At 41.2% G+C, this 27,582-nt stretch overlaps 2 protein-coding genes across 6 annotated transcripts in view; both read left to right on the top strand.

The window, feature by feature from the left end:
- The window catches only part of gas2l1 (growth arrest-specific 2 like 1), a 71,325-nt gene extending 54,182 nt beyond the window's left edge, over window positions 1-17,143 (top strand). Inside the window, exons 4-6 of the mRNA XM_061906591.1 lie at window positions 4,867-4,963; window positions 8,996-9,263; window positions 13,762-17,143. Coding sequence (XP_061762575.1) covers window positions 4,867-4,963; window positions 8,996-9,263; window positions 13,762-15,574 — 2,178 coding nt within the window. The 3' untranslated portion in view covers window positions 15,575-17,143. The remainder of the gene's footprint in view (window positions 1-4,866; window positions 4,964-8,995; window positions 9,264-13,761) is intronic.
- A 6,786-nt stretch (window positions 17,144-23,929) lies between these two features.
- ap1b1 (adaptor related protein complex 1 subunit beta 1) overlaps window positions 23,930-27,582 on the top strand; it is a 42,556-nt gene continuing 38,903 nt past the window's right edge. For 2 of the 5 annotated variants that reach the window (XM_061906592.1, XM_061906593.1), the window contains exon 1: window positions 24,018-24,247. In XM_061906592.1, the coding sequence (XP_061762576.1) occupies window positions 24,221-24,247 (27 nt within the window). In that variant the 5' untranslated portion in view covers window positions 24,018-24,220. Of the gene's footprint in view, window positions 23,998-24,017; window positions 24,248-27,582 lie in introns of those variants that run through there. The other 3 variants (XM_061906594.1, XM_061906595.1, XM_061906596.1) reach the window with 3 other exon arrangements.

A 27,582-nucleotide genomic window follows, 5' to 3' on the forward strand; every position in this document is an offset into this window, starting at 1 on the left:
TCACAAACATAGCAATTATGATTTGTTACATATATGCACCTTTTTAATAGGGGTGCACAAAAAAAAGACTGTTTACATCTAAATCGCAGTTTCATAATCTTCAAAAATCTATTCGAAAAAAAATACATATATATATATATATATATATATATATATATATATATATATATATATATATTAAATTGTATTTTTATTTTCTTAATTATTATTCTTATTATTTTTTTGTAAATTAAATTTTATTTTTTGTATTTATTATGCTAATACATTTTTCAAAAGCCCTCTTTAGGCCATCTCCCTACGACCAGAAGGAGCTTTTCTAATGTGTAACCTATTTTTAAAAAGTTATACCAAATATTACATTGCAACAATTGATTTGAATCACAAATCGTGTTGAATCGAGAATTGATTTTGAATCCAATAGTAACCCGAATAATCATAATGAGATCAAAATCATTAGATCCCCCATAGATTCACACGCCAAATTTTTATTTATGAATATTTAGGAATTGCCAGTTCAGTATAAGTATTTTATGAGATCAATAAACATATTATTTCTTTCAGTTTACAATGAAACCTCCAAACTCCTTTCTCGATTTTTTACATTTTATTTTTTATTTTAAAATTTTCACATAGGAATGAACTGTAATTATTTTACAGAGTCAAACTGTCACCCTCCTAAAACCTTTATTAACTGGGCGTTGTGTTGTGATCCTGCTTCCGGATCACACATCTAGTTTGGTTAAGTCCCTTTTTTATTTTCATATTATGTATTTTCTTATGTTTGGACTCTGCCGATCCCATTATTTGAGCACTTCCTTGTTTACATGGTTTTCATCATCTGTTTCACCTGCTCTTACTTTCGGACGCGCACCGGTTTCTGATTGTTGTGTTGATATTTAAGTCCACCTGTTACCTCAGTTCCACTTGGTTGGTCCGTTTGCTCATGCAACAGTTACGTAATTTCTCCTTGTATGCACTCTGCTAAGTTTTAGCTTAGCTTCGCGCGCTCGGCTCGCGCTATTGTTTGGACTTGTGAACTCTACCCTTGCTAACTTTAGCTTCCTGCTATTCGTGCATTGGCACACTTTTATTTTACCTCTTTGTACTTGTGTTCTTTTGTTGTATTTATAATTAAAACTTGCTCCTACCTTCACTCCTGCCTGCTCCGGTCCTTTGGCATCGAGAGGTCGACACCTCCGCGCATCGCCATGCGTTCCCGACGTAACAGGAAAATAAAAGTGTGGGGCGTATATTCTAGCGTCTCGGAAGAGTTAGTGCTGCAAGGGGTTCTGGGTATTTGTTCTGTTGTGTTTATGTTGTGCTACAGTGCGGATGTTCTCCCAAAATTAGTTTGTCATTCTTGTTCAGTGTGGGTTCACAGTGTGGCTTCACAGTGTGGGTTCACAGTGTGGCGCATATTTGTAACAGTGTTAAAGTTGTTTATACGGCAACCCTCAGTGTGACCTGTATGGCTGTTGATCAAGTATGCGTTGCATTCACTTGTGTGTGTGAAAATATGTAGATACTATGTGATTGGGCTACCACGCAAAGGCAGTGCCTTTAAGGTTTATTGGTGCTCTGCACTTCTCCCTACGTCCGTGTACCTCTCCGTAAAGTGGCGTTTTAAAAAGTCATGAATTTTACTTAGTGAAACCGAAACCGATAATTTACGATATCACATTTTATAGCATTTATCGGCCGATAATATCGGCAGTCTGATATTATTGGACTTCCCTAATTTCAATGGTTGCAATCTGCATTTTTGCATGGTATACTAGTTACTATGGTAATCTACATCACAGCAGCTCAGACGAGGCACCAAGGAGTGTGGGTGGGAGCGTTTCCACAGGGTGTTTCCAGAGCGGCCAGCCTGAAATGCGGGTGTCTGGGACAGATGTAGAAGGAGATTTTTACGACCAAGTTCTAAAGCTTAGTGATATATCAAATATATCACATAGTAGGTGGTTTTTTTAATATTTCACTGTGTTTGTAGCATTTTTGTTGGTAAAATATTTCGATCGAGAGGGGGTGTGGCGTTCATATACTGTCAATATTCAGTGTTTTATCGTTCGTAGTTAATATTGTAAATCCCACATTCTTTATTTTCATGTACAGTCTGGGTGTCTTATTCATTAAAAGTCCATTCAGTTTTTGAAGGCGGTCTGTTTTTAGCATTCAATCAGACATTGTCGTGAGTTTTGTATCAGTGTTCCCTAAAAATCAGATATACTGGCCCACAGACATTTTTTTCTCTAAATTTGGGCCCCCGAGTCAAGATATTTGCCCAGGCTTGGCGTAGATGATGCAGTAAAGGCACATTTGTCACAATGAGACATGTGAAAAACTTCACACAAGCAGTGAAGCTGTCAGCGATAAAGCTAGGGCAGTGGAGAGTAAGCAGTTTATGCTCTCATGGGTCCGGTAGAGATAAGCAGATCAGCTGTTTTGACGCATCATCATGCAGGAAGCGAGCGTGAGCCAGATGAAGAGACGAGCGGATTGGTGGGGAAACGCATTAACGGGAGAAGGTGGGGTCAGACGGAAGGTGCACGTTTCATGTCGGTGGTCTCTCCTTGACCACGTTTTGGGACCCGGTGATTAGACACGTGTACCCAAAGCAAATCTTGTGCCAGGACAAAGGGCTGTGCCCTACTGGCTCATCCTCAGAGACCCAGGTGCGACCTTTGAAAACATGTGGCGGGCTGCTCCCGTTACACAACACGAGGCAGGGGGGCCGAGTGTGCCGCTCAGTGAGGACAGCTTCTGCCTAGAGGGAGTGTAGTTCTTTGGTCTCACCTTGTTGGTGTGTGCCTTAAGGAGCAGAGGAGTGTAGGAAGTGACTCATGCACGGGAACCCCACCTCTTTTCCTTGCTCCACTCTACTATTCCCCTTCCCATAGAGAACAGCAGGGGGTGAGTTGTTAGCATGCTAAATTACCCACACTATTATAACCCATAGACCAGGGATGTTCAACTATATCTTATTTTGGGGGCCACATTTCCAGAAATCGAAAGACCAGGGGGCCGATCTTCTCCCTTCACTTTTAGTCTTATTTTTATACTGCGGAGAACCAGCGTTCTCTACAGTAGACATTTGACACAAGGAGGAGATCTTGCCCCAAGTAGAGGAGTTCAAGTACCTAGGAGTCTTGCTCATGAGTGGGGGAAGAGTAGATCGTGAGATTGACAGTCAGATCGGTGCGGCGTCTTCAGTAATGCGGACGCTGTATCGATCCGTTGTGGTGAAGAAAGAGCTGAGCCGGAAGGCAAAGCTCTCAATTTACCGGTCGATCTACTTTCCCATCCTCACCTATGGTCTTGATATTTGGGTCATGACCAAAAGGACAACATCACGGGTACAAGCGGCCGAAAGGAGTTTCCTCCGCCGGGTGGTGGGTCTCTCCCTTAAAGATAGGGTGAGAAGTTCTGTCATCCGGGAGGAGCTCAGAGTAAAGCCGCTGCTCCTCCACATCGAGAGGAGCCAGATGAGGTTGTTCGGGCATCTGCTTAGGATGCCCGAACCACTAGGGAGGTGTTTAGGGCACGTCCGACCAGCAGGAGGCCAAGGGGAAGACCCAGGATACGTTGGGAAGACTATGTCTCCCAGCTGGCCTGGGAACACTTCGGGATCCCCCGGGAGGAGCTGGACGAAGTGGCTGATGAGAAGGAAGTCTTGGCTTCTCTGCTTAGGCTGCTTCCCCCGTGACCCAACCTTGAATAAGCTGAATAAGCGGAAGAAAATGGATGGATGGATAGTCAAAGATCATCTCTATGACAGCACTCTAGCGTTTTTAAGAATCAGTTGCAAAAACTGTGACTGTCTTACAAGTTTCTTGAACTTGCGGGCACAAAGGACTAAAAAGAGAGGACCTAAAATGGAACCTTGAGGAACACCGCCAGTATAGGGCTTGAAAGTGTGACGCGGGAACGCATTGCATTGTGGGTCTTACTCGCTTATTCACATGGCTGAATGGAAGAGTAAGATTACCAATTCTGTGTTATTTGCGTGGAACCCAGGCCACTCTGTAGTAGAAATGTTGGGCCCCAAGGTCAAAAAGATTAAGAACCCTTTCTTTATACAACTGGAGCACTCTAGTGTTTTTAGGAATTTGCTGCAAAAATGTTTGTCTCCCAAGTTTTGAACCAAACTTAGAGTGCCGGCCTGTATGGTGTCATTCGCCCTCAGTGGCCTAGTGGTTAGAGTGTCCGCCCTGAGATCGGTAGGTTGTGAGTTTAAATCCCGGCCGAGTCATACCAAAAACTATAAAAATGGGACTCATTCTTTTCCTACTTGGCACTCAGCATCAAGGGTTGGAATTGGGGGTTAAATCACCAAAAATGATTCCCTGGCGCGGCACCGCTGCTGCCCACTGGTCCCTTCACCTTCCAGGAGGTGATCAAGGGTGATGGGTCAAATGCAGAGACTGATTTCGCCACACCAAGAGTGTGTGTGACAATTATCGGTACTTTAACTTTAACTTTAATTCTGGGCTGGATTTGGGCCCCGGGCCGCAGTTTGAAATGCATTGACATGCTGTGGGGAATACCAAATGAGATGCAAGCAAGGGGCTTTATGCCGCCACTTCTTTATTATGCTATCCTTTTTGATTGTGAGTTGGCATGGCAATGAACGGCCCTCTCAATGGCAGCAGCTGGGGGTGATGGAGGAGAATGGCGGAGGCGGGAGGAGAAGAAGTAGGGTGCATGGAGATGTTATATAACATGTTCGGCAAGCTGTCCCACTTGTAGAGTTTGCATATCTATTGACTTGGGATCTGCAAAAAAAAAAGGTTCAGCCATTTTAAGTTTGCATGAATGGCCTTGTTGTTGTCTGTTTATCCACTCAAACCATCTTCTACCCCCCAGGTCCTTCGTACTCATGTGATGGTGCGTGTTGGAGGGGGCTGGGACACGCTGGAGCACTATTTGGACAAGCATGACCCGTGTCGCTGCGCTGCCTTTGGTGAGCTTACTTCCTTTCCCTCATCACAAAAAAACGTTGTTTTGTTCGGCTAAAATCGCGCCGGAATTACAGTCATAAACAAACAACCCAAAATAGATGAGCTGTGTTTGGGCATGTTGTGGACACTGTCAGGGTTTAGACATGATGGGTCATTTAAAAATATCCGATCATTGCTATTATTCAGCTTTTTGCTATGTACATTCTTTTTATTCCATACTGAACACTGACTCTTAGGACGCCAGCCAAAAAACTCATTCATCCAAGTTTGTAATGGAAAAAGTGCTTTGACTTCTACTTATTATTATTATTACTCTTTAGAAGCCAGTCCAGTGTGATGAAGTCATGCAAGTCTGGACAACTGACGCAACTTGCAATTATTTTTACTTGTGTTACATTGTTTACCACATAGGTCAAGAGCACACTTTAAAGGGAAATGTTGCCCATTAGCCACAATCCCTATGGGAGTCAAGAACACACGTCTTTCTCTTTTTTCTAAAAAGTGAAAAACTGCTAGTAGGAGGCGGCGGCTAACGGCGCAAGTGATAGGATTCATCTAGTCCGCCTATAAAGCCCTTTAAAAACATCAAAACACTGCCAAAAATACTCCATTTGCATGCTGTGATCTGCATATCAACCAAGATTTGTATTGTAACAACATTGTTACGTACGAGCTAACGCAAAGGAACTACTTTTCTGGCGTAGTGTCACATTGCTTTGCTCACACTGCTCCTCCGATCTCTAGCGAGTAGCCAGCTATATTGCAAATCATTTGCCATTTGCCAAGATTTAAAGTTCTATTTCGAGAAATGTCCCTAGTTTTAAGATGTATTTATTTATTTTCAGTCATTGACTTTTAACTCTAACATGGATAATTCTATTTTGTCAATTGTAATTTAAAAATGTAAAGAAATGTAATTAATATCTGTTTAAAAATATATTTTGAGTTTCCCCTTATAAAAAATCTTGTTTAAAGATTCTGCAACATCCCAGGGATGCTTAATTTAACAAATGCAAGTTGAATAATGTTTGTTTTCAGAATAAAAATACCTATTTATATCTTAAACGTCCTGCTGATTGCTAGATATACAAATCTTAATTTAGGATGTCTTATCATGTAAAATTAACTAGCTGCATGGACGAATATTTTTTTTCCTAAAATCTAGTCTTTTTATGTTATACAAACCCCGTTTCCATATGAGTTGGGAAACTGTGTTAGATGTAAATATAAACGGAACACAATGATTTGCAAATCATTTTCAACCCATATTCAGTTGAATATGCTACAAAGACAACATATTTGATGTACAAACTTTGCAAACAATCATTAACTTTAGAATTTGATGCCAGCAACACGTGACAAAGAAGTTGGGAAAGATGGCAATAAATACTGATAAAGTTGAGAAATTCTCATCAAGCACTTATATGGAACATCCCACAGGTGTGCAGGCTAATTGGGAACAGGTGGGTGCCATGATTGGGGATAAAAGCAGCTTCCATGAAATGCTAAGTAATTCACAAACAAGGATGGGGTGAGGGTCACCAATTTTTAAGCAAATTGTCGAACAGTTTTAGAACATTTCTCAATGAGCTATTGCAAGGAATTTAGGGATTTTGCATCTACTGTCCGTAAAATCATCAAAATGTTCAGAGAATCTGGGGAAATCATGGGTGTGTATTAGTGCCCAGGGCATGGGTAACTTACACATCTGTGAAGGCACCATTAACGCTGAACGATCCATACAGGTTTTGGAGCGTCATATGTTGTCATCCAAGCAACGTTATCATGGACGCCCCTGCTTATATCAGCAAGACAAGTGTTACAACAGTGTGGCTTCGTAAAAAAAGAGTGCGGGTACTTTTCTGGCCCGCCTGCAGTCCAGACCTGTCTACCATCAAAAATGTGTAGCGCATTATGAAGTGTAAAATACGACAGCGGAGAACCCGGACTGTTGAACGACTGAAGCTCTACATAAAACAAGAATAGGAAAGAATTCCACTTTCAAAGCTTCAACAATTAGTTTCCTCAGTTCCCAAACGTTTATTGAGTGTTGTTAAAAGAAAAGGTGATGTAACAGAGTGGTGAACATGCCCTTTCCCAACTACTTTGGCATGTGTTGCAGCCATGAAATTCTAAGTTAATTATCATTTGCAAAAAAAAATTAAGTTTATGAGTTTGAACATCAATTATCTTGTCTTTGTAGTGCATTCAATTGAATATGGGTTGAAAAGGATTTGCAAATCATTGTATTCCATTTATATTTACATCTAACACATATTCCCAACTCATATGGAAATGGGGTTTGTATTTAGTTAGCTCTTTTTGCAGTGTACTCGCTACTAGTTTCAAGCTGCTACTAATATTAAATAAAGTTGAAGGAGTTTGAGCTACTTCTGCTGCTTGGAGTTAAGAAAAGTTAATGCTAGATTATAAATCCTGACCCTCACGGCCTCACCTGTATGGTGGAAGGTTGTAGCACCAAGCTAGGAGGTTGGTCAACTTTGAAATTCCACACTTGATGGTATATGGCTCTCAAAAAATGAAATGCAGCAGAAAACCTCTGCAACATCGGTAGAAAACATTTATTTTTAATCTGAGGAGTGATGATTATGCTGAATTTAGCATCTAAATGAGAGCACCAGTGCTGAAAGATACAACCATCCCATCAGTCGGCATTTCAGCGAGAGCGGACGCTGTAAGTCACTGTTTTATGTTCTTATTTGAAACATTTAACAAGGGTGCTACATGATAATGCTCCAAAGCTCTCACAAACTGCCAGTAATGGTAGCAAACACAGAAAGTGCTCTGTATGTTGTTGTTGACAACACTACCATTCATCACTATGTGCTCTGTGAAATCAAAGCACCCAGGAAATAAGTTACACAAATGCTTAAAATGACCAAAATACTGTAAATATTACATGTTATTTTGAATGTGCTGGTTGCTACATTACATACACACTTTCAGCATATGTTTAAAACGGTGTTGAAGGTTTTTAGATGGTTTTTAGAAGCTTTATAGGCTGAAAAGATCATATCCCCATTATTGCATTGTTAGCAGTCAGGACTAGTCCACTGCATAAACTCCAGTGATTCTCAAACTCTGGTATGTGTACAACTGGTGATACCCAGGCTCCATCTAGTGGTACACCAAAGAATCACTTATGTGCAATTAATTGTATTTTATTTTTCTATATTCAAACACAGTGTTACTGTTCAAACTGTGTGTTGTTATAGTGGCCAAATATATTATATATAATTGTTAAAAAGAACCCCTGCCTTGTTTTTAATTAGTACTTGGGCCTGCTACGGTACTGTATTTTATGTCGGTTGTTATAGTGGTACTTGAAGAGCAAAGTGTTTTCAGAGGTGTTAAAAAACAAGGTTTGAGAACCACTGAACTATGCAGTTGTTTAGGTCCACACCTACTGGGGACTAGGGGGTCACATGACCATGTGCTTTTGTAAAGAAATTAAGATATTTTTTCTTTCAATTGAATTTGTCAGTTATAAAATACGATGTCATAAAAGTTCAGATAAAATCTGTTTTGATGTCAATCTAGGAATGTTAACACAACCCGCAAAAATGCAAATGGTTCATTCTTCCTGGTATTATCAAACCCAGCATGGAACAATTCACTGTTCAGTCAACACATACGTCATAAAGTCATCAAAGCTCACCTTCAAGCATTCACACACAGCAGCAACATTTGGGAACCAGGATGAGGTGATAGAAGAAAAGTACAATATAATTAGTCTATGTTTGTGGCAACATCGGACAAAGTTATGTTCAAGTTTCACTTTTGCATCTCATGGCAAGTGACTGTCATGCGAAAATCACTGTCAGTAAATACAATTCTTTGCTACATCTGTAAGTGCGAGTTAAAACTGTACTATGCAAAGCGAAAGCTATTTATTAACAACACCCAGAAACGCCCTTGGCTATATATAGGCATATTAACACGTGTACTGCAAATAAAAAACTGTTATTTTTCTTTGATTGGTTTCTGTACTGAATGTTACTTTTCTGCCATAGCCCATCGCTACCATCAGGCCAAAGGTCAAGGCCAGGGAGCCCAGAGCAAGTCCTCCAGTGCGCATTCGTCCCGCTCCACAAGCCCCGGTCCACACTGGCGCAACGACGGCATGGCGCCCTACAAAGTGACCACCTGCGGACCGTGTGCCTCTTCTTCCTCCGCAAAGCCGGGCCACCCTCAGAACTCCACTGCTGAACCCGAACCTCGTATTGTTCTTCCACGGCCGCCCAGAGACCGCTCGGAACCACGCCACTTCAACCCCGTCAGGTGTGTGCCATTACCGTGTGCGGAATAAAGCGCTGTCATGATAGCGGTAATCTCTCCCAGGTCATCTTTTGCGCTTTTTTGCCACCCGCACGTGCAGACAGAGAGAAATAATCGAACATATGCACGGCAAGTGCAAATGCCAGGAAGCAGATTAGGTTAAACCAGAACAGATTTATCTAATCTCAGGTGACATTGCCTTGATAAATCCCATACAAACCGCCGCTCTTCAGCACCTTCCTGTGGAGAATATTCATCAGCATGCTGTCTTTTCTCGCAAGGTTCTTTTCATTTACTTGTTTAGACTCAATGGAGGATTATTGTCTGTATTTCAGCTCATGATAAACTTCTGAAGTCCTAATCAGTGGTGACAAAAACCAGATTAGCAGTCGTCTGTTGTGTGTAAAGCGAATTAGATTTATACATAAAGTTAAAGTCATACTTGCCTTATAATTTACAAATATGTGTTTATTTTGGCTTCGAGGTTAATGTTGATGTTCATTTCTGTATTTAGCAGTGACTTAGAACAGTTGTTGTAATGACAAGAACATGCTCTAATTAAGTCAGAGTGGCTGTTGGATTCCAGACCAGAGAAATTGAAATGGGCCAACTATCCCTGGACAACTGTTCAAAGCTCACCGTGAAAGTAGGTCAACAGGTGGACTGGCTTTGTGCATGCAATTGCCACGCCTGCTCATCAATTAAATTCCTGTGGATTATTCATTTGCAGGCATAAAACAAGTAATCCACACATAGGGCCCGCAGCTATTTTTTTATTGGCCCTCGACATGTTCTGAATATAGGTGTATTTTATAGACTAGTGTTTTTCAACCACTGTGCCATGAGATAAAAAGTCTGGTGTGCCGTGGGATATTATCTAATTTGGGTTAAAAATATTTTTTGCAAACCAGTAATTATAGTCTGCAAATGATGTGTTGTTGTTCAATGTCGGTGCTGTCTAGAGCTTGGCAGAGTATAACTGTGTTTTACTCTTCCATATCAGTAGGTGGCAGCCAGTAGCGAATTGCTTTTTAGATGTCATAAACAGTGGGAGGCAGCGTACAGGTAAAAAGGTATCTAACGCTTAAACCAAAAATAAACAAAAAGTGAGTGCCCCTAAGAAAAGGCATTGGAGTTAAGGGAAGGCTATGCAGAACAAAACTAAATATGAACTGGCTTCAAAGTAAACAAAAACGGAATGCTGGACGACAGCAAAGAATTACTGTGGAGCAAAGACAGCGTCCACAATGTACATCCGAACATGACATGACAATCAACAATGTTCACACAATGAAGCATAAAAACAACTGAAATATTCTTGATTGCCAAAACAAAGTAGATGCTGGAAATATCGCTCAAAGGAAGACATGACACTGCTACAGGAAAATACCAAAAAAAGAGAAAACTCCACCAAAATAGGAGCACAAGACAGGAACTAAAACACTACACACAGGAAAACAGCAAAAAACTCAAAATAAGTCACGGCGAGATGTGACAGATTGGGACAGTACACTTACTTTGAGACAAGAGCTATAGTGATGTAGGTTTAAAGTCATATCCAACAATTGCTACAACAACTTTTTAGAGTCAACTGAGTATCGTTTTTTAATGATTTCTGCTGGTGGTGTGCCTCTGGATTTTTTTCAACGCAAAAAATGTGCTTTGGCTCAAAAAAGGTTGAAAAACACTGTTATAGACCACTGTTTGGAAAACGACTTCCAAAAAATAATTAATTATAGTTACTTGTTACTTTGCCAAAAAAGTCATTGAATTACTAAGGGGATTACTCTTTAATAAGTATAATTAATACTGAGGGAAAGTAAGTTTTGTTTTACTTTAAAAAAAAATTGTTTAATAACAATTATCATGTTACAGTATAAACATGTAGTTTTATTGTAAATAACTTTCAAATCACAACTGTGTGATTACAACATATTGTTGTAACTTTATTGTAATTAACTCCTTATACATACAATTGCTGTTGATATTTTACAGTAAATTACTGTAAATGTTACTGAGAAAGCGATGCATTTATTATCCAGTAAGTTGCTTTAAATTTTACAATGACATTTTTCACAGTGTTCTGATGTACATTAGATTATTTTTGGCATATTTAATATATAAAATGTATCAAACTGTTACGCCTGTTCGACATTGTGGTGCCGTGTTCGATTCCCTCGAGGATGCGTCAAAACGAAGAACACAACAAAGGTAAGATATAACCAATTTATTCTAAATAACAGAAGGAGAGCTATAACAAAAACACTGGAGCTAACATAAGGCAAACCAAAGACGCTTGTATGAGAACTAGGAGATACAAAATAGGAAATTAATCTGGCACGTTGGCACACAAAAAGGAGTAAATAAAACATTTAGCATAATAATAAGGTGCGTAGGGTGAGAGCTCGCGAAAATAGTAGGAATTGCGTGAAAGCAAACGATCAAAACAGACGTATAGCTGCGTGAGAGCAAACTAGAGTCCCAGAAAGAATAAACAGAAGAGGCTGACTTATAAAGGGTGGTGATTACAAGAACAGGTGTGCGAGAACTGAGACTAGCAGGTGGAAATAATAAGTGACCATGGAAACGAACAAAACAGGAAGTAAAATCTGAAAACACAGATGGAAAAATAAACAACAACATGTGAAGATCCGAGTAACGGATCATAGCACAAGGTGGCCCTCAGCTTTATGTCATTCTTTTGTACGCGGCCCTCGGTGTAAAAGGTTCGCACACCCCTAATATATAGACTGTAGTATCAAATCACACAATATTAGAATACAATTGAAATACCTGGATGTTTTTGAACGTGAGCAGATAAGAAATAGTTCATGGTATACAATATGAGCACTTGCAATTTCCACATCAACCTTCACTCACAGTTCTCATTACTCCAAGTGATTATACAGTCAGAGTGGACGCTCCCACCGGAGCATTGCAGTGGAACAGGGCCTAATTGAGAAATAGCAGTACTGTGTGTTTAGTTCTAATCCTGTCCCACTTGTTCTCATCCTAACGGTAATCCCCCTGGCCGTCATGGCCCACTGTACCGAGAAACCCTGAGCCTTGGCTCGGTTAGTCAGACTGCAATGTCATCAGTCAGGTTGTCATAAAGCTCGCTTTATTGTTGGACAGTATTTTTAAACATGTATTTATTTGTGGTTGCCTACCATAAATACATTTGGAGCCCCCCAAATAAATTTGACGGAACATACATCAATTATAATGGAGCTAATTGGGAATGAAGTTTGTCCTTAAAACTCCCGACAGACACTCTTACCAAATTTACGGGTGTTGAAATCGCCATGTAAAATCGGTAATGCTAATTAGAAGCATGTCTACGGCAAATCCAATGTAAATTAGCATTGAGCTAGCGCATTTCGTTTTCTATCAGGCATACTTTCTTTGTTGGCATAGACAATTGCAACATTACCTAAAGGCAGTCCTACTGAGTCTGGTCTGAGTGCTGCTACTGAGTCTGGTCTAAGTGCTGCTTGAGCGGCTTGTTTCCTCGCCAATGCTTAAGCCATTGTTTAGTCTTCAACCGGATGTAGCTTCACATGCAAAGGTATCCTATAATGGCACCTTTTGATTTTCGGTTAAGCAAATTTCATACCCCTCCTTACTCACAGGCGGGTCCGCTTTGCTCGTGAGTTGTATATTTTTTTTACATGAGATTTCCAGTTCAATTTATCATCAATCATCATCAACACGAAGAATAAGTGATTATTACGTTTTAACAGAATTGTAGATAAACAAGTTAAAATAGAAAATAACCAGATCCATCAATCCATCCATCCATTTCTACCGATTTTCCCTCATAAACTTTACAAAATAATAGAAAGGCAAATGACACAATATGTTACTGCATACATTTGCAGCCAAATTAGGAGCCTTTCAAACCTTTTTCATTACTTACTACTAAAAGAGAAGTTGGCAAGAATGTTTAGTATGTTATTTAATCCCATTTTTTTTATTTTATGGGAATAAGAAAGATATTACAAATGCGTCAAATATGTTTTGCTAAAATAAAGCCGAAAATGTTTATTTATTTTTTAAAGAATCAAAAAGTATCAAAATACATTTTGGTACTGGTACCATACATTGGTATTGGGACAACCATAATTTCAAAACATATTTGTTTGGCTTTTAAAAACATTTCGTCTCCCTTTTTTTCTCTCCCACAATACATGAAAATGTCTGAAAATTACATGCACGTGTATCATGGCCAATTATGCCAGTTAGACAGTGACATAATATGTCCATCGCCACAGATAGATTGCAGTACTGTGGGAAATGCTGTAGCATGAAAGAAGCTATTATTCCCCACAAGTGTGTTGGTTCCTCGAAGGATGACTCAGACCGAACGTGATGCAAGAAATATGAGAAGTGAATGTCTAATGGGATTGTTATGTGCAAAGTGCATGGGTGGGACAAATAAAGTTTATTGAATCCTTGAATATTAGACATTTAATGATTGTCTCTCCTCCTCATGTTTCAGGAATCGGGAGACAAAGCTGCCGGTGACCCGTCGTCTGTCAGCAGACAGTGACTCTTCCACAGCTTCCTCCAAGGGAGGAGGAAGTGGACGCGCCTCCCTCGGTGGGACGCTACCCCGCTCCAGTGAAGAAGTCGTCCTCCTTGTCAATCGCAAGGAGGGCAAGCATGTGATCGAGAGACCCGGGAACCAGAGCTCCCCTCGTACCGCGTTGCCCCGTGCCCGCAGTCAGTCTCGGGAGCGTTCGGCGCTCACATCGGTACTGAAACCTAGTCCGCCGCAAGCATCCGACGGCATACGGGGGTCGCGCACGGAGAGGGGTCGATCCCTTGCAAACGAAGGCCCCAGAAGGTTCCATGCTCCCCGCTCTCACAGCCAGGGTAAGGTGCCTGCGCATACTCGGTCCACTGAAGTCATAGCAGGGCCTGGTCCCTGCCACAGGGAACCTCTACCAACAGAGAGACGGGAGGACTCTCGCAACAAACAGATTCCTCCCTCTTCCCCTAGAATCAGCAGTGTGTTCTCCAAGAGACAATCATCCTCGTGCTCCAACTCCCCCCTTAAAGGAGTCCAAAACAGCCCAAATAAAAAGACAGTAAACACGCCTAGACCTCCTCGCTCACCATCCACAGGAAAAGGCAGACTGCTTCCCCCGGTTACTTCAGGCGGTCGCCGTTCTCCTCATTCCTCACCACGGAATACTCACCATCAACCCGCACGCTCTCTCCGATTGTCCCATGGCGCTCGGCCTAACGGGCGAAGCCTCGGTAGGAACTGTTCTGGCCTGGACCATCAGCAGCCTGAAGGGGAAGGATTGGGTCTCCAGATGCTTCCATCGCTGGACCCTCAGAGAGAGCAAGACCTGTATCGCAGCTTGGAGGCCGAGTACTTAGCCAATACCCGACAAAGCAGAGGAATTGGCCTACATTGTCCTAGAACTCAGTCAGTGCCAACACTCACTGATTGCAACATCACAGATTCTGCTTATTCCTCCTCGAACTCGTCCTCTTCCTCCTCGGGCACCAAGATAGGTGCCCTGCCAAACCTAAAGGAGTCCAAAAGACCTCTAGAAGACCCCTTGAATCTACTTACCTTTGGGGGATCACACACAGTAGGTCAAGGAGAGCCTGAACACTGGAGGGGGTTTGGTTTGAAGAAGCTCCCGGCCATTCCTAGCGTATCCGTGGAGGACCCGAAAAGACTTGTCCACCAGGAAGCTCTTCAAGTTATGAATGGAGACCACGGCAGTCCTCCTCCGGAGGGCCAACCAGATGCTGGCTGGCACACAACTCCACAGAATCCCCATCTAAGCTTACCGTATGATGCACACAGCGATGACAGCGATGGCCTTCCGACCCAAAAAACCGTCCCTCCGCCCGAGGACTGCTCCTTCCAGGATTCATCCAGCGAAAACTCCTCCATGTGCTTCAGCCTCAGCGAGTCACACTCCGAATCCCCGCCGCCGTCGTCCCCCCTCGCCAACGGCGACACGTCTATAGACGGGCCGCACGCTAAAAAAGAGCTAAAGAAGAGTGACAGTTTGATTTCAAAGCACAAGCTGACAAAGATGAGACCTCGCGCCGACAACGGGCCGGCAAACACTCCCTCGCGTATCCCTACGCTTGTCAGCTACAGGGACGCGCAGTTCTCACCCTGCCGCACGCCGCCACTCTCCCCTCAGACCTCCCGCCGTGGCCCTCGCAACATCCTGATCACCGATGTGGTCCGTCCGCAACCTTGTTCTCCCGCCATGGGCTGCAAAGATCGCACCTTCCCTGCTAAGTCCGGGAGCTTAGACACTGAAGCTTGGATGTGAGACTACTGTGTAAAAAAAAAAAAAAGAAGACTGTATTGCATGTCACATTGCTTTTATTTTGCACTCAAGCCAAAATATTTATTACCAAAGGAACATTTTTGCCAATTATTTTTAACCTTTGCAGAGCAACCATGTGCCCCATGAAGGGGTGTGGTCAAGTGCCAGAAGGTTTAAAGAACTGTCCAGAACACACAACTTTGGCGCTCTCGTGTGGTCTGTTTTGGCCTTGCAAGTCACCCCCTTCCAATTTAAAGTCTGGATTGGACTCAGCATACAATTTCCAATACACACATGTTTTTTGTTAAATGCAGTAAAACCATTCATGGTCATTAGGCTGTTATTATCACTGACATAAATGTGCTTATTTGCCTCCAACCAAACTGTGTGATGGACATGTACAGCTTAGAGTGAATGTGTAAATATACTAAATACATGTTTTTGTGCCCCCGCTGAGCATTGTGGGTGCATTGTGTATATAATATGGCAATGTACATAGCTGGTGTTTTAAGACGTCCTGGGCTGCCTTAGCTATGCAATATCGGTGATAAAACAACAACAAAAAATGCCTTGACGATTCCCTTTTGCCTTAAAATATTCTCACAGGTTTAAGTTTTGAATGTTTTCGTTACAAAACCACTACATGGCCATCATGAATCATTGTCCGAATGAGAGAATGTTGGCCTATTTGAATTCAATGTACAATTCATGCCTAACAATCTAAATGTGGTCATAAGTGCAAAAACAGGCCGACTGTCCACAGGAAAAAATGTTCTGCTGCTAATTGATCAAAAGCCTCTTTTTAGATTGATAAGGAGTGATTTTTAAAGCTGCACAAATACCGGCATGTAACGCCATTTAAAGGCTTCCGCGACAGTTCATTCGAAAGTGGAAAAACAGGTGGGGATTGTTGGTCTCAGGGCCTTTCAAAATGGTTACATTAGCAGCAGTAACAACAATAGCTATAATTTGTGTAATGAAATCGGATTAATGAGACATTTCAGGCCACTTAACTGGGTTTACAAGGACTGTGCATATATATACATGTGTACATATTGAATGAGCGCAATGATAGATGGTCCTATTTATTTATTTATAAAGTGATGTCTCACTGGTACTGTAAATGAATGCTGGACAAAAGAAGGAAAAACAATGTATCTTTGTGCTTCCTTTATTTAATTGTAATTATTTTTCAAAAAATCATACCACTTTCAAACTGTTAGTTGTTTAGTAGACTTGCAAATCTGAATACATTCTTTTTATCTTGTAAAGGTCTTTAAAATGGGTTAAATACAGATAAAAGTCTGTCAGCAAGGAGAGTAAACTTTTCAGTCTAATCTGCGACTTAACGGTCTTTTCTCTGCCCCAAAACCAGCAAAAATCTGAATGTTCCGAATTGTCTTCAACGCTGATGCCTAAAGTCAGTCTATTAAATGCACAACTTGTGAACCTTTTGATGTACAAAGAAAACTGCAATACTTCACAGTGGCTGTTGTTTCTTTCACAGGTGAAAATGCTGTGGCGTTGTTCTTGTAATAAATACTTTTCTCTGAAGTTTAAGAATGAACAGAACGATGTTGTCGTTTTTGTCTTTGCAGGGTTTGAATGGAATGTTCATGCCAGCGGTGTCTTCTTGTTCATGTGTGCGGACCAGTTAACATGACATCATATATATTACATCACAGCATAAGCACTGTGATCATTACATTCCACCAGTGTAGAGCCCTCACCATGCTATTACATAAGTATCTATATGTGAGTATGTAGCACTTGTGTGTTGTCAGACACCACTCCCCTTGAACCTGAAATGCACTCAACAGTTATTGAGTTGTGTACTTGACCTAAACTTCAATAGCTCCTTCTCAGCTAGGCCTCGTCAATTGTAGGACTCATTCAAGAACTACTGTACAGTAGCACCTCAATTTACGAGTTGAGTTGGTTCTGTGATGGAGGTCCTAAGACAAACACTTGTATCTCAAATCAACATCCATCCATTTTGTACCGCTTGTCCCTTTTGGGGTCGCGGGGGATACACCCTGGACAAGTCGCCACCTCATCACATGGCCAACACAGATAGAAAGACAACATCGCACATTTGAATGAATTGAATCGATGTTTGACAACCACCTTACGCCCACCCTGAAAAAAATCTGAATGTTAACCTGTACTATGCCTTTTAAAAAGAAAAAATACCTTTTAGCCACTAAATATTGTGTAAAACAATACCAAAGAACAGAGCAGAGCAAAGAACGTGTATGTGTGTAAACATGATATATACACATTTAGCGGTAAAAATTTGCTGTACAGTATGTGTTTGGGTCCCTTTTTTTCAGGAACACTAATACCAAAAGTGATAATGTCCGATGGAATTCTAAAAAAATTATGACAGACCACCTCAAAAAAAAAACGGATTGGAATTTTACAGTTTTTTACTGAATGAGACACCCAGAATGTACATTAAAATAAAGAAAGTGAGATTTACAATATTAACTATGAACAATAAAACACTGAATATTAACAACATATGAACATATTTTACTTCTTAGACAAGCTCCTCAATAGCTCCACTAATCAAACAAAACACAACAGAAATGCAAAATATGAATGCAAAGGGTAATGAACACCTACAATATGATATACTATCCATTTTATGCAGAAATTTGTTATAAAAATTTTCTTCCGCACCTGTTCCTGACAAATGCCTTTGGGGCTGGCTGCTCTGAAAACAAACCCCGCCCACTCTGCTTTCTTCGCCTGAGCTGCTGTGACATAGATTACTATAATAACTCATATAACACTCAGAAGTGCAGATTTCAACCATTGAATTAGTTTCTATAGTTCAAGACTTACGGTAGTTTAAAAACAGCACTGCACATTGTAATGGCGGCTACAGTTTTGATTATAAAAGCTCTAAGAAAATGATGTAGAACTTACAGCGGGCCGGATTGAAAATCTTAATGGGCAGCATGTGGCCTGCTGTCCGTATTTTGCCCAGATCTGCCATAGAATGTAAAACAAACAACTATAGTTAATGGAATAATATTGTGCAGCATTTACCTTGGAGAGTGGACTTCTACGGTATCTCCTTCCAACTGCTTTTCTGTCAAACACACCATCAGCAGCTTTCCCATATCTTAATGTATACATGTTCACCGTTTAGATATTATTTTAACATTCTTGGTTGGCGTTAGACTCATTCTGCTTCAGTATCCAAGCAGCTAAGTTTTTTTTTTTAATGATTTAATTTTCTAATTCACGTTCTCTCTGCACTGTCCTTCACACTCACATTATTCCTTCTAATGGTTGGAAAATAAAGTTGTGTCCATCTCTAGTTATGAGGTTATACTAGTGAGTAATACTAAATGTTTTGTTTGGATCTTACAGAGTTTGCTACGCCAACTAATGGCGGGGATGCTCATAACAAATTTTTTTTAAGTATATCAATTAGCCGAGAGACAGCTCTAATCTCAAATCACTCTAAATTGAAGTATTACTGGCCCTGCGATGAGGTGGTGACTTGTCCTGGGTGTACCCCGCTTTTCGCCCGATTGTAGCTGAGATAGACTCCAGCACCCCCAGCGACTCCGAAGAGAATAAGAAAACGGATGGATGGATGGATTGAAGTATTACTGAACTTTTACCCTTTAAAAAAGGTGTTTTCAACGTATGCGATGTGTCAGGGGAGCTGCAACAGCTTGACTCAAGTAAAGAAAAACATGTTGTGGAAGTAGGGTGACCATTTCCATGACACCAAAAAGGAGGACATTATGCGGCATATCAATACATTACTATGGTGTACATAGGACTCTGGTATACTCTTATTTATAGTACAATTTTGAGTGGTTTAAAGATGATGTTTGTGTGGCTAAATAGGAAAAAATATTAAAGTCAAGTCTTCTTTTTACAGTATTTGTTTTTATTCAATACATTGTGGTGTTCAAAAAGTGACCACTGAGATGAATCTTTTCAAGCGCAGAGTGCCACAAAGCATGTGTGGACTTAAATGTAAACAACAATTAACAAGTAACATCCATCCATCCATTTTCTACCGCTTATTCCCTTTAGGGGTCGCGGGGGGCGCTGGCGCCTATCTCAGCTACAAGGAAGGCGGTGTACACCCTGGACAAGTTGCCACCTCATCGCAGGGCCAACACAGATAGACAGACAACATTCACACTCACATTCACACACTAGGGCCAATTTAGTGTTGCCAATCAACCTATCCCCAGGTGCATGTCTTTGGAAGTGGGAGGAAGCCGGAGTACCCGGAGGGAACCCACGCATTCACGGGGAGAACATGCAAACTCCACACAGAAAGATCCCGAGCCTGGATTTGAACCCAGGACTACAGGACCTTCGTATTGTGAGGCAGACGCACTAACCCCTCTGCCACCGTGAAGCCTAACAAGTAACATATATAAGAAAGAAAAAAATGCATTTTAAAAAAGCCTGAATAACCTTTTATATAAACAACAAAGGAGATTGTAACAAACAAGAAAACATTCAACTGTTCAAAAAGCATAGCATCTCTAAAGTGCTTCAGTCTTTTGGGGACTTAATTGTCTTCAGTGTCTGTGTGTGTGCACAGCAGACCTGTCTTTAAGCAAACTCCACATTCACCCTCTGTAGCAGCTCAGGATCAACAGCCCCTCTGTCATCATGAAACTTTACAAAAAAATTTCCTCATTGAAGAGGTACCTGCCGCACCTTTATTACTTGTATGTTTAACCGTACCCGCATGCCGTTCAATTGCAGCTTTCCCCTGAGTACTTACGTCCACATCACATCGACAAAGTGTGCAGAAGCCATGGTATGAGTCTCGACTGCTTTTCGTTATAAATTGGTGCTCTTTTATCCATTCAGAATTAAACGAGGTCTTGCGTTTTGGCACGATGCTAACTTTTTGTCAATGTCATGCCGCAGCAGCACATGGCCTTTTTGAACCAATGATAAGCAGATTTGTATCCGACACCGCTCTTAGCCAATCATTTGATATGTTACTGCGTCGGGGGCATTTTTTTACGGTCTATAATTTGCTATTACGCTGCCGCCCAGCAAAGATGAAAAAACACCGTTCTTCAAGCATAGTGGCTGAAAAAGGAGGACAAATACGTGTCCGGCTTGATGCTGCGCCGGACGCCGGACAGGGCATTAAAAATCCGGGTTGTCCGGCCTGAATCCGGACACCTGGTCACCCTATGTGGAAGGGGCGTGGCCCGCGCGTCTCCTGCGGGCAGGGTGTGTGCAGGAGCAGGCTATGAAGCAGCTGAGAGGTGAGTGGATTGCCCAGCTGGAACGGGTTATCTCATCACCTGTCTCCTTTATTAGCAGCGCCCGAGGCCATGAGGGGAGGGCGAGCAAGCGAGGAGAGACGCCGAGGGAAAGAGCGAACGAGAGACAATCCAAATCAGACACAAAAAAATTAAAATAATTATTGACTCTGACCCTGAGGCCTGATCCTTCCTGTCACCAACAAACCCCGAGCACAAAGCTCATTACACATGTTTTAAACCTGTATAGCTATAACTACATGGAATATTCCACTAAACATACTCCAGGAATTCTTTTTTTTTTTCCGGCGCTAGGCAGGGAACTAAGCGTGATATCTTCTCTGATGGGTGACTTATTGTGGCACACTTTAAAAGCTAGGGCAGAGCAATATAGTTATTGATTGTATTGATACAAAAGGTAGTATCAGTGTTGGATCGATATAAATATGATGTGATCAATATTTGTTCAGTGTTCTTCTGCGTTGATTATCACAAATATGATTTTTGTTGTTCACATTGCTACATTGAGGCAGCATGTCGGATCAGTGGATAGCGCTCTTGCCTCACAGCAAAAAGGTCCTAGGTTCGATTCCTGGGCTTGGGGTCTTTCTGTGTGAGGTGTTTGCATGTTCTCCCCATGACTGCGTGGGTTGATTGGCTGCACTATAAACGGTCTCCAGTGTGAATGTCTGTCTATGTCTATAAGCCCTCCGATGAGGTGGCGACTTGTCCGCCGGAGTACAGCCGTGTGCTGCTCCACACTGAAGCAGAATGAGTCTAATGCCAGTCAAGAACGTTTTAATAATATAAAAACTGCGGACATTTATCCATAAAAATATGGAGAAGCTGCTGATGGTGTGTTTGACAGAGAAGTACAGTAGCTGGAAGGAGATACTGTGGAAGTCAAACTCTCCAAGGTAAATGCTGTAAATCAGTATTACATTTGTTCATGAAACTACTGTAATTGTTTGTAGTAAATTCTATTGTAATGTTTTAAATAATACACTGCTCAAAAAAAATAAAGGAACACTTTGAAAACACATCAGATTTCAATTGTGAAAAAAAACAATGTTGGATATCTATACTGATATGGACAGTTTGATGTCTTAGGAACAAAAGGATGCCAGATCTTTTGATGGAAATACAAGTTTTCAGCCTACATAGGGCTCAGTATATAGACACCCCAAAAATCAAAGTAAAAAAATTACGTGGCAGGCTCGTCCATTTTGCCTAAATTCAATTTCTGCAACTCAAAATTATTTTCAATATCTTGTGTGGCCCCCACGTGCTCGTATGCATGCTTGACAACATCGCGGCATGCTCCTAATGAGACGACGGATGGTGTCTTGTGGGATGTCCTCCCAGATCTGTCTAAGGGCATCAGTGAGCTCCTGTAAAGTCTGAGGAACAGTTAAAAAAGATGGGGGGGGGGAACACTTGAAATGGCCTCCACCTGCAAAACCAGTACTGTTTTGGGTGCCATCTCGTTGTTGCCCTTCTAGTGCGCCTGTTGTTAATTCCATCGACACCAATGCAGCTGAAACTGATTAACAACCCCATCTGCCACGTACCTGACCACAACCTTATCAGAAAAGTGCAATTGAATTCATGCTATCCCCTGATAAAAAAAACTGTTCCTTTAATTTTTTTGAGCAGTGTATTTTATAATGTTAGTTGTTATCTAAAAGTAGTATTTTATTTTATTTCTTTAAAGGAATGTTACATGTCCGGTGGCTATGGATGAAGTACCGGCTGTCCAGAGTTAGTACCCAGGATGGACCGCTCATCCAGAGTAGGGACCCAGGATGGACCGCTCGCCTGTGTATCGTTTGGGGACATCTCTGCGCTGCTGATCCGCCGCCGCTTGGGATGGTTTCCTGCTGGCTCCACTATGGACGGGACTCTTGCTAATATATTGGATCCACTTTGGACTGGACTCTCACCATTATGTTAGATCCGCTATGGATTGGACTTTCACAATATCAAGTTAGACCCGCTTGACATCCATTGCTTTCGGTCCCCTAGGGGAGGTGGGAGGTTGCCCACATATGTGGTCCTCTCCAAGGTTTCTCATAGTCATCATTGTCACTGTCACCGACGTCCCATTGGATGTGAGTTTTTCCTTGCCCTTATGCAGGCTCTACCGAGGATGTCGTTGTGGTTTGTGCAGCCCTTTGAGACACTTGTCATTTAAGGCTATATAAATAAACATTGATTGATGATTTTAAAGTATTAAGCCAATTAGAAAATGTCGGTTTTACTTCCATAAATCGACATTTATGTAGAATTCATTTTGCTTGGACCATAATATCAATCAATCAATCAATCAACCAATGTTGCCTTATATAGCCCAAAATCACTAGTGTCTTAAAGGGCTGCACAAACCACAACACAAACCACTACGACATCCTTGGTAGGCCCACATAGGGGCAAGGAGATCTCACCCCCAGTGGGACGTTGGTGACAATGATGACGATGAGAACCGTGGAGAGGACCGCATATGTGGGCAACCCCCCACCTCCCCTAGGGGACCGAAAGCAATGGATGTCAAGCGGGTCTAACATGATACTGTGAAAGTTCAATCCATAGTGGATCCAACACAGCCGCGAGAGTCCAGTCCAAAGTGGATGGATGGATAGACCGTGTAGTATTTTATACTTAAGTAGTAAAACCTTAAAGTCACATCTTAAGTGCTTGATAATACTTTTGACAAACATTTCTATAGTACCATTATCCCTCATGCACATATTTTTTATGTATTTATTTTCGTAAATTATTTTATTGAACAACAAATATTCAGATACATATATATTTATCCATCCATTTTCAACCGCTTATTTCCTTTCGGGTTCGCGGGGGACGCTGGCGCCTATCTCAGCTACAATCGGGCGGAAGGCAGGGTACACCCTGGACAAGTCGCCACCTCATCGCAGTATATTTATAATTCAGAAAAAAGTCAAGGCACTTTCAACATCAAGGAAAGAAAAACAAAAGCAAATACAGATCGAGTATCAAATATGAATAAATACTAATAATAAAAAATATTAAACATTTTTATGCAAAGTAAGTTAAAAAAAAGAAGCAAAGACGGAAGTGAAGCAAGTGGGAGGAGCTTAATCCTCATTACACACAGTTCATTCAACTACGGCTGTCAAGGTAAGAAGTCTCCCCGAATACTAAATCCAAAGTGCGCGTTAATTCGCTGTGTACATTTTAAAATAGGCCGACAGATTAAGAGTTTAACCATCCCGGGCGAAGGCTTCCTTAAGCCCTTGCTCAGAAGGTCATGTCTGAGCGGAGCTCGCTGGAGAAGAAGTAGCTAGCTGACACTGACAGCAGCTAACGTTAGCACTTAGCTGCCCTCCGTCCGACTGCAAACATGCAGGAATGGGCCAACCAACTATGCGTAAGTAATGCCTAGATGCAAACAACCAACACACAGCAGAAGTTGGACAAACTTCTCAGTTAAATACGTCGTTTTATTTTAGTCTCGTTTAGGGCAAGCTGCTATGCTAACACGGCAGTGTGATGCTAGCGAACATATCACTTCCATTATTAGGCTGACATTAATCACCTGTCAGTTTAAGTCAGCGACACACCGAGCTGGTTCGTAAACAATTTAAATGTACAAATAATATTCTTAATGGCAGTTGGAGGTGTTGTCTGCTTAATTTCCGCAGCTAAGCGTGGTTAGCTTACGACCTTATCAGTATCGTGTGTGGCCAACTTGAGTACAGTACGAATGCTCGCTGAGGATGAATACAGTTAATAACATCCATCCATTTTTTTTTACCGCTTGTCCCTTTCGGGGTCGCGGGGGATGCTGGAGCCTATCTCAGCTACATTCTGGCGGAAGTCGGGGGTCCACCCTGGACAAGTCGCCACCTCATTTCAGGGTCAACACAGATAGACAAACAACGTTTTAGTGTCATATTATTAAATAATTTACCCATGACGCTAATTGTCACGGATACAGCTGATCATAATCAAAAAATATAAGCTATAAAACATCTCCCTCTGAGCGGTTTGCCTTACTATTCCATATTTGCCAACTAAAGATGTCCGATATTGTCCAACTCTTAATTACCGATTCCGATATCAACCGATACCGATATACACAGGGATGGGAATTCCGCCGATTTTGGCGCCGCCAGGGTATTTTAAGTGAATTGTTTAAATCCGTGGAGAAAATTATAGGAGGCGGTTAGGTACTCGTGTTTTTTTGTCTCTGCGTTGACCTAGTTATCAGTACAACGCAGAGAATTCCCGCGGGAAATATAATGCCAATGTGTGAAGGCACCAGATTGGCTAGCTCTACTATCAGCTGACAACATCAACCTACGACATTGCCCGTGATAGGCGTCTGCATGCATCGTTTGCAGACAATATCTAGTCCCTGATCCTCAATTATTGTGAGCGTTTCTGAATTCGTATTCTGTTTATATTGGTTGTGTAAACTTGTATACTTACATTTCATCACATAATACATTTTTATGAAAATATTTGCTAATAAATGTGGAATTTTGGTCAAGAGAATATTGTTAGATTTTGACTCAAAATAGCAGGAAATGCATCCTAAGCTAACATAGATGTCAACATTTTTCTGGGGGAGTTTGCCCCCAGACCCCCTTAGCAGGCGAGGTGCACTAGTGTGCAGCCGCTTTGCGGAAGGTTTTAGGATTTAAAAATTTTCAGCTGATTTTGTAAATCTTCATTCCCATCCCTGTATACAGTCGTGGAATTAACACATTAATATGCCTAATTTTGCTGTGATTCCTCGCTGGATGCATTAAACCAGAATCTCAAACTCAATTTACCTGGGGGCCACTGGATGCAGAAACTGGGTGAGGCTGGGCCACAAGAAAAGATTTCTTAAAAAACTCTAACATGCACTTTGTAATGAATTCACCTTCTATGGATGGCTTTTAGGGCGGGAAAGCCAACCCTCACAATTTTTCCCGGAGACTCCTGAATTTTAGTGCACCTCTCGACAATCTACCGGCGCAACAATTTTCCCAAATTTGTCCCAATTTTCACCCGGCCGACATTATTAGGGGCTGCCGTGACTGCACTGCCTTTAACGTCCTCTACAACAGTGGTTCTGAACCTTTTTTCAGTGATGTACCCCCTGTGAACATTTTTTTAATTCAAGTACCCCCTAATCAGAGCAAAGCATTTTTGGTTGAAAAAAACAGATAAAGAAGTAAAATACAGCACTATGTCATCAGTTTCTGATTTATTAAATTGTATAACAGTGCAAAATATTGCTAATTTGTAGTGGTCTTTCTTGAACTATTTGGAAAAAAAGATAGGAAAATAATTAAAAAGTTGTTGAAAAATAAACAAGTGATTCAATTCTAAATAAAGATTTCCACACGCAGAAGTAATCCTCAACTTAAAGTGCCCTCTTTGGGGATTGTAATAGAGATCCATCTGGATTCATGAAATTAATTCTAAACATTTCTTCAAAAAAAAAGAAATCTTTAACATCAATATTTATGGAACATGTCCACAATAAATCTAGCTGTCACTGTTGTAGGCACAATACCAATGTTTTGCAAATTTGTATAATGTGCAATCTTTTTGCAAATTGCTTCCAGCTATATATTTGAATAATGTGTGGTGCACATTTTGCAAACACATGTTTTTGGTGTCAAAATAATTTATTAAATACTTATGTAAATCTATTCATTTGTAGTTGGGACAATATAACTGAGAATTGCCCTCAAATCAGTCCAACCCTAACCACTATACAGTGTACATCCACGACTAAACTACTGACTAAACTATTACCACAACTTGGTTTACTACTTATAAAATATAATAATGTAGGGTTACTGACTAAACCATCCACAAAATCTCGTCTTAAATCTCGTCTTGCGATATGCAAATGGTTTGCGCACAATGGAAATAACGTATAGTTTGCAAAGTGCGCGAGATTGGTGAAATGCTTACAACATCAACACTGAATATTTCATTGTTGCATTTCTTTTCACATTTTATGAACTTACATTCATATTTTGTTGAAGTATTATTCAATAAATATATTTATAAAGTATTTTTGAATTGTTGCTATATTTAGAATATTTTTAAAACATCTCACGTACCCCTTGGCATACCCTCAAGTACCCCCAGGGGTATGCGTACCCCCATTTAAGAACCACTGCTAAAAAACATCTCCCTCTGAGCGGTTTGCGTCACTATTCCATACTTGCCAACTAAAGATGTCCGATAATGGCTTTTTTTCCCGATATTCCGATTTTGTCCAACTCTTGATTACCGATTCCGACGTCAACCGATGCCGATATATACAGTCGTGGAAATAACACATTATTATTCCTAATTTTGTTGTGATGCTCCGCTGGATGCATTAAACAATGTAACAAGGTTTTCCAAAGTAAATCAACTCAAGTTCTGGAAAAAAATTGCACAACCATATTTATCATTGAAGTCACAAAGTGCATAATTTTTTTAAACATGCCTCAAAACAGCAGCTTGGAATTTGGGACAGGCAATCACTGAAAGAGCATGAGGAGGTTGAGGGGGGTGGGGTTGAAATTGGGCGGTAGGAGGTTGTGGGGGGTGTATATTGTAGCGTCCCGGAAGAGTTAGTGCTGCAATGGGTTCTGGGTATTTGTTCTGTTGTGTTACGGTGCGGATGTTCCCCCAAAATGTGTTTGTCATTCTTGGGGTTCACAGAATGAGTTCACAGAATGCCCAGGGCTGCACAGGTGATAAGAT

The sequence above is a fragment of the Nerophis ophidion genome, linkage group LG07 (genome assembly GCF_033978795.1).
Source record: "Nerophis ophidion isolate RoL-2023_Sa linkage group LG07, RoL_Noph_v1.0, whole genome shotgun sequence".
NCBI classification, from domain to species: Eukaryota; Metazoa; Chordata; class Actinopteri; order Syngnathiformes; family Syngnathidae; genus Nerophis; species Nerophis ophidion.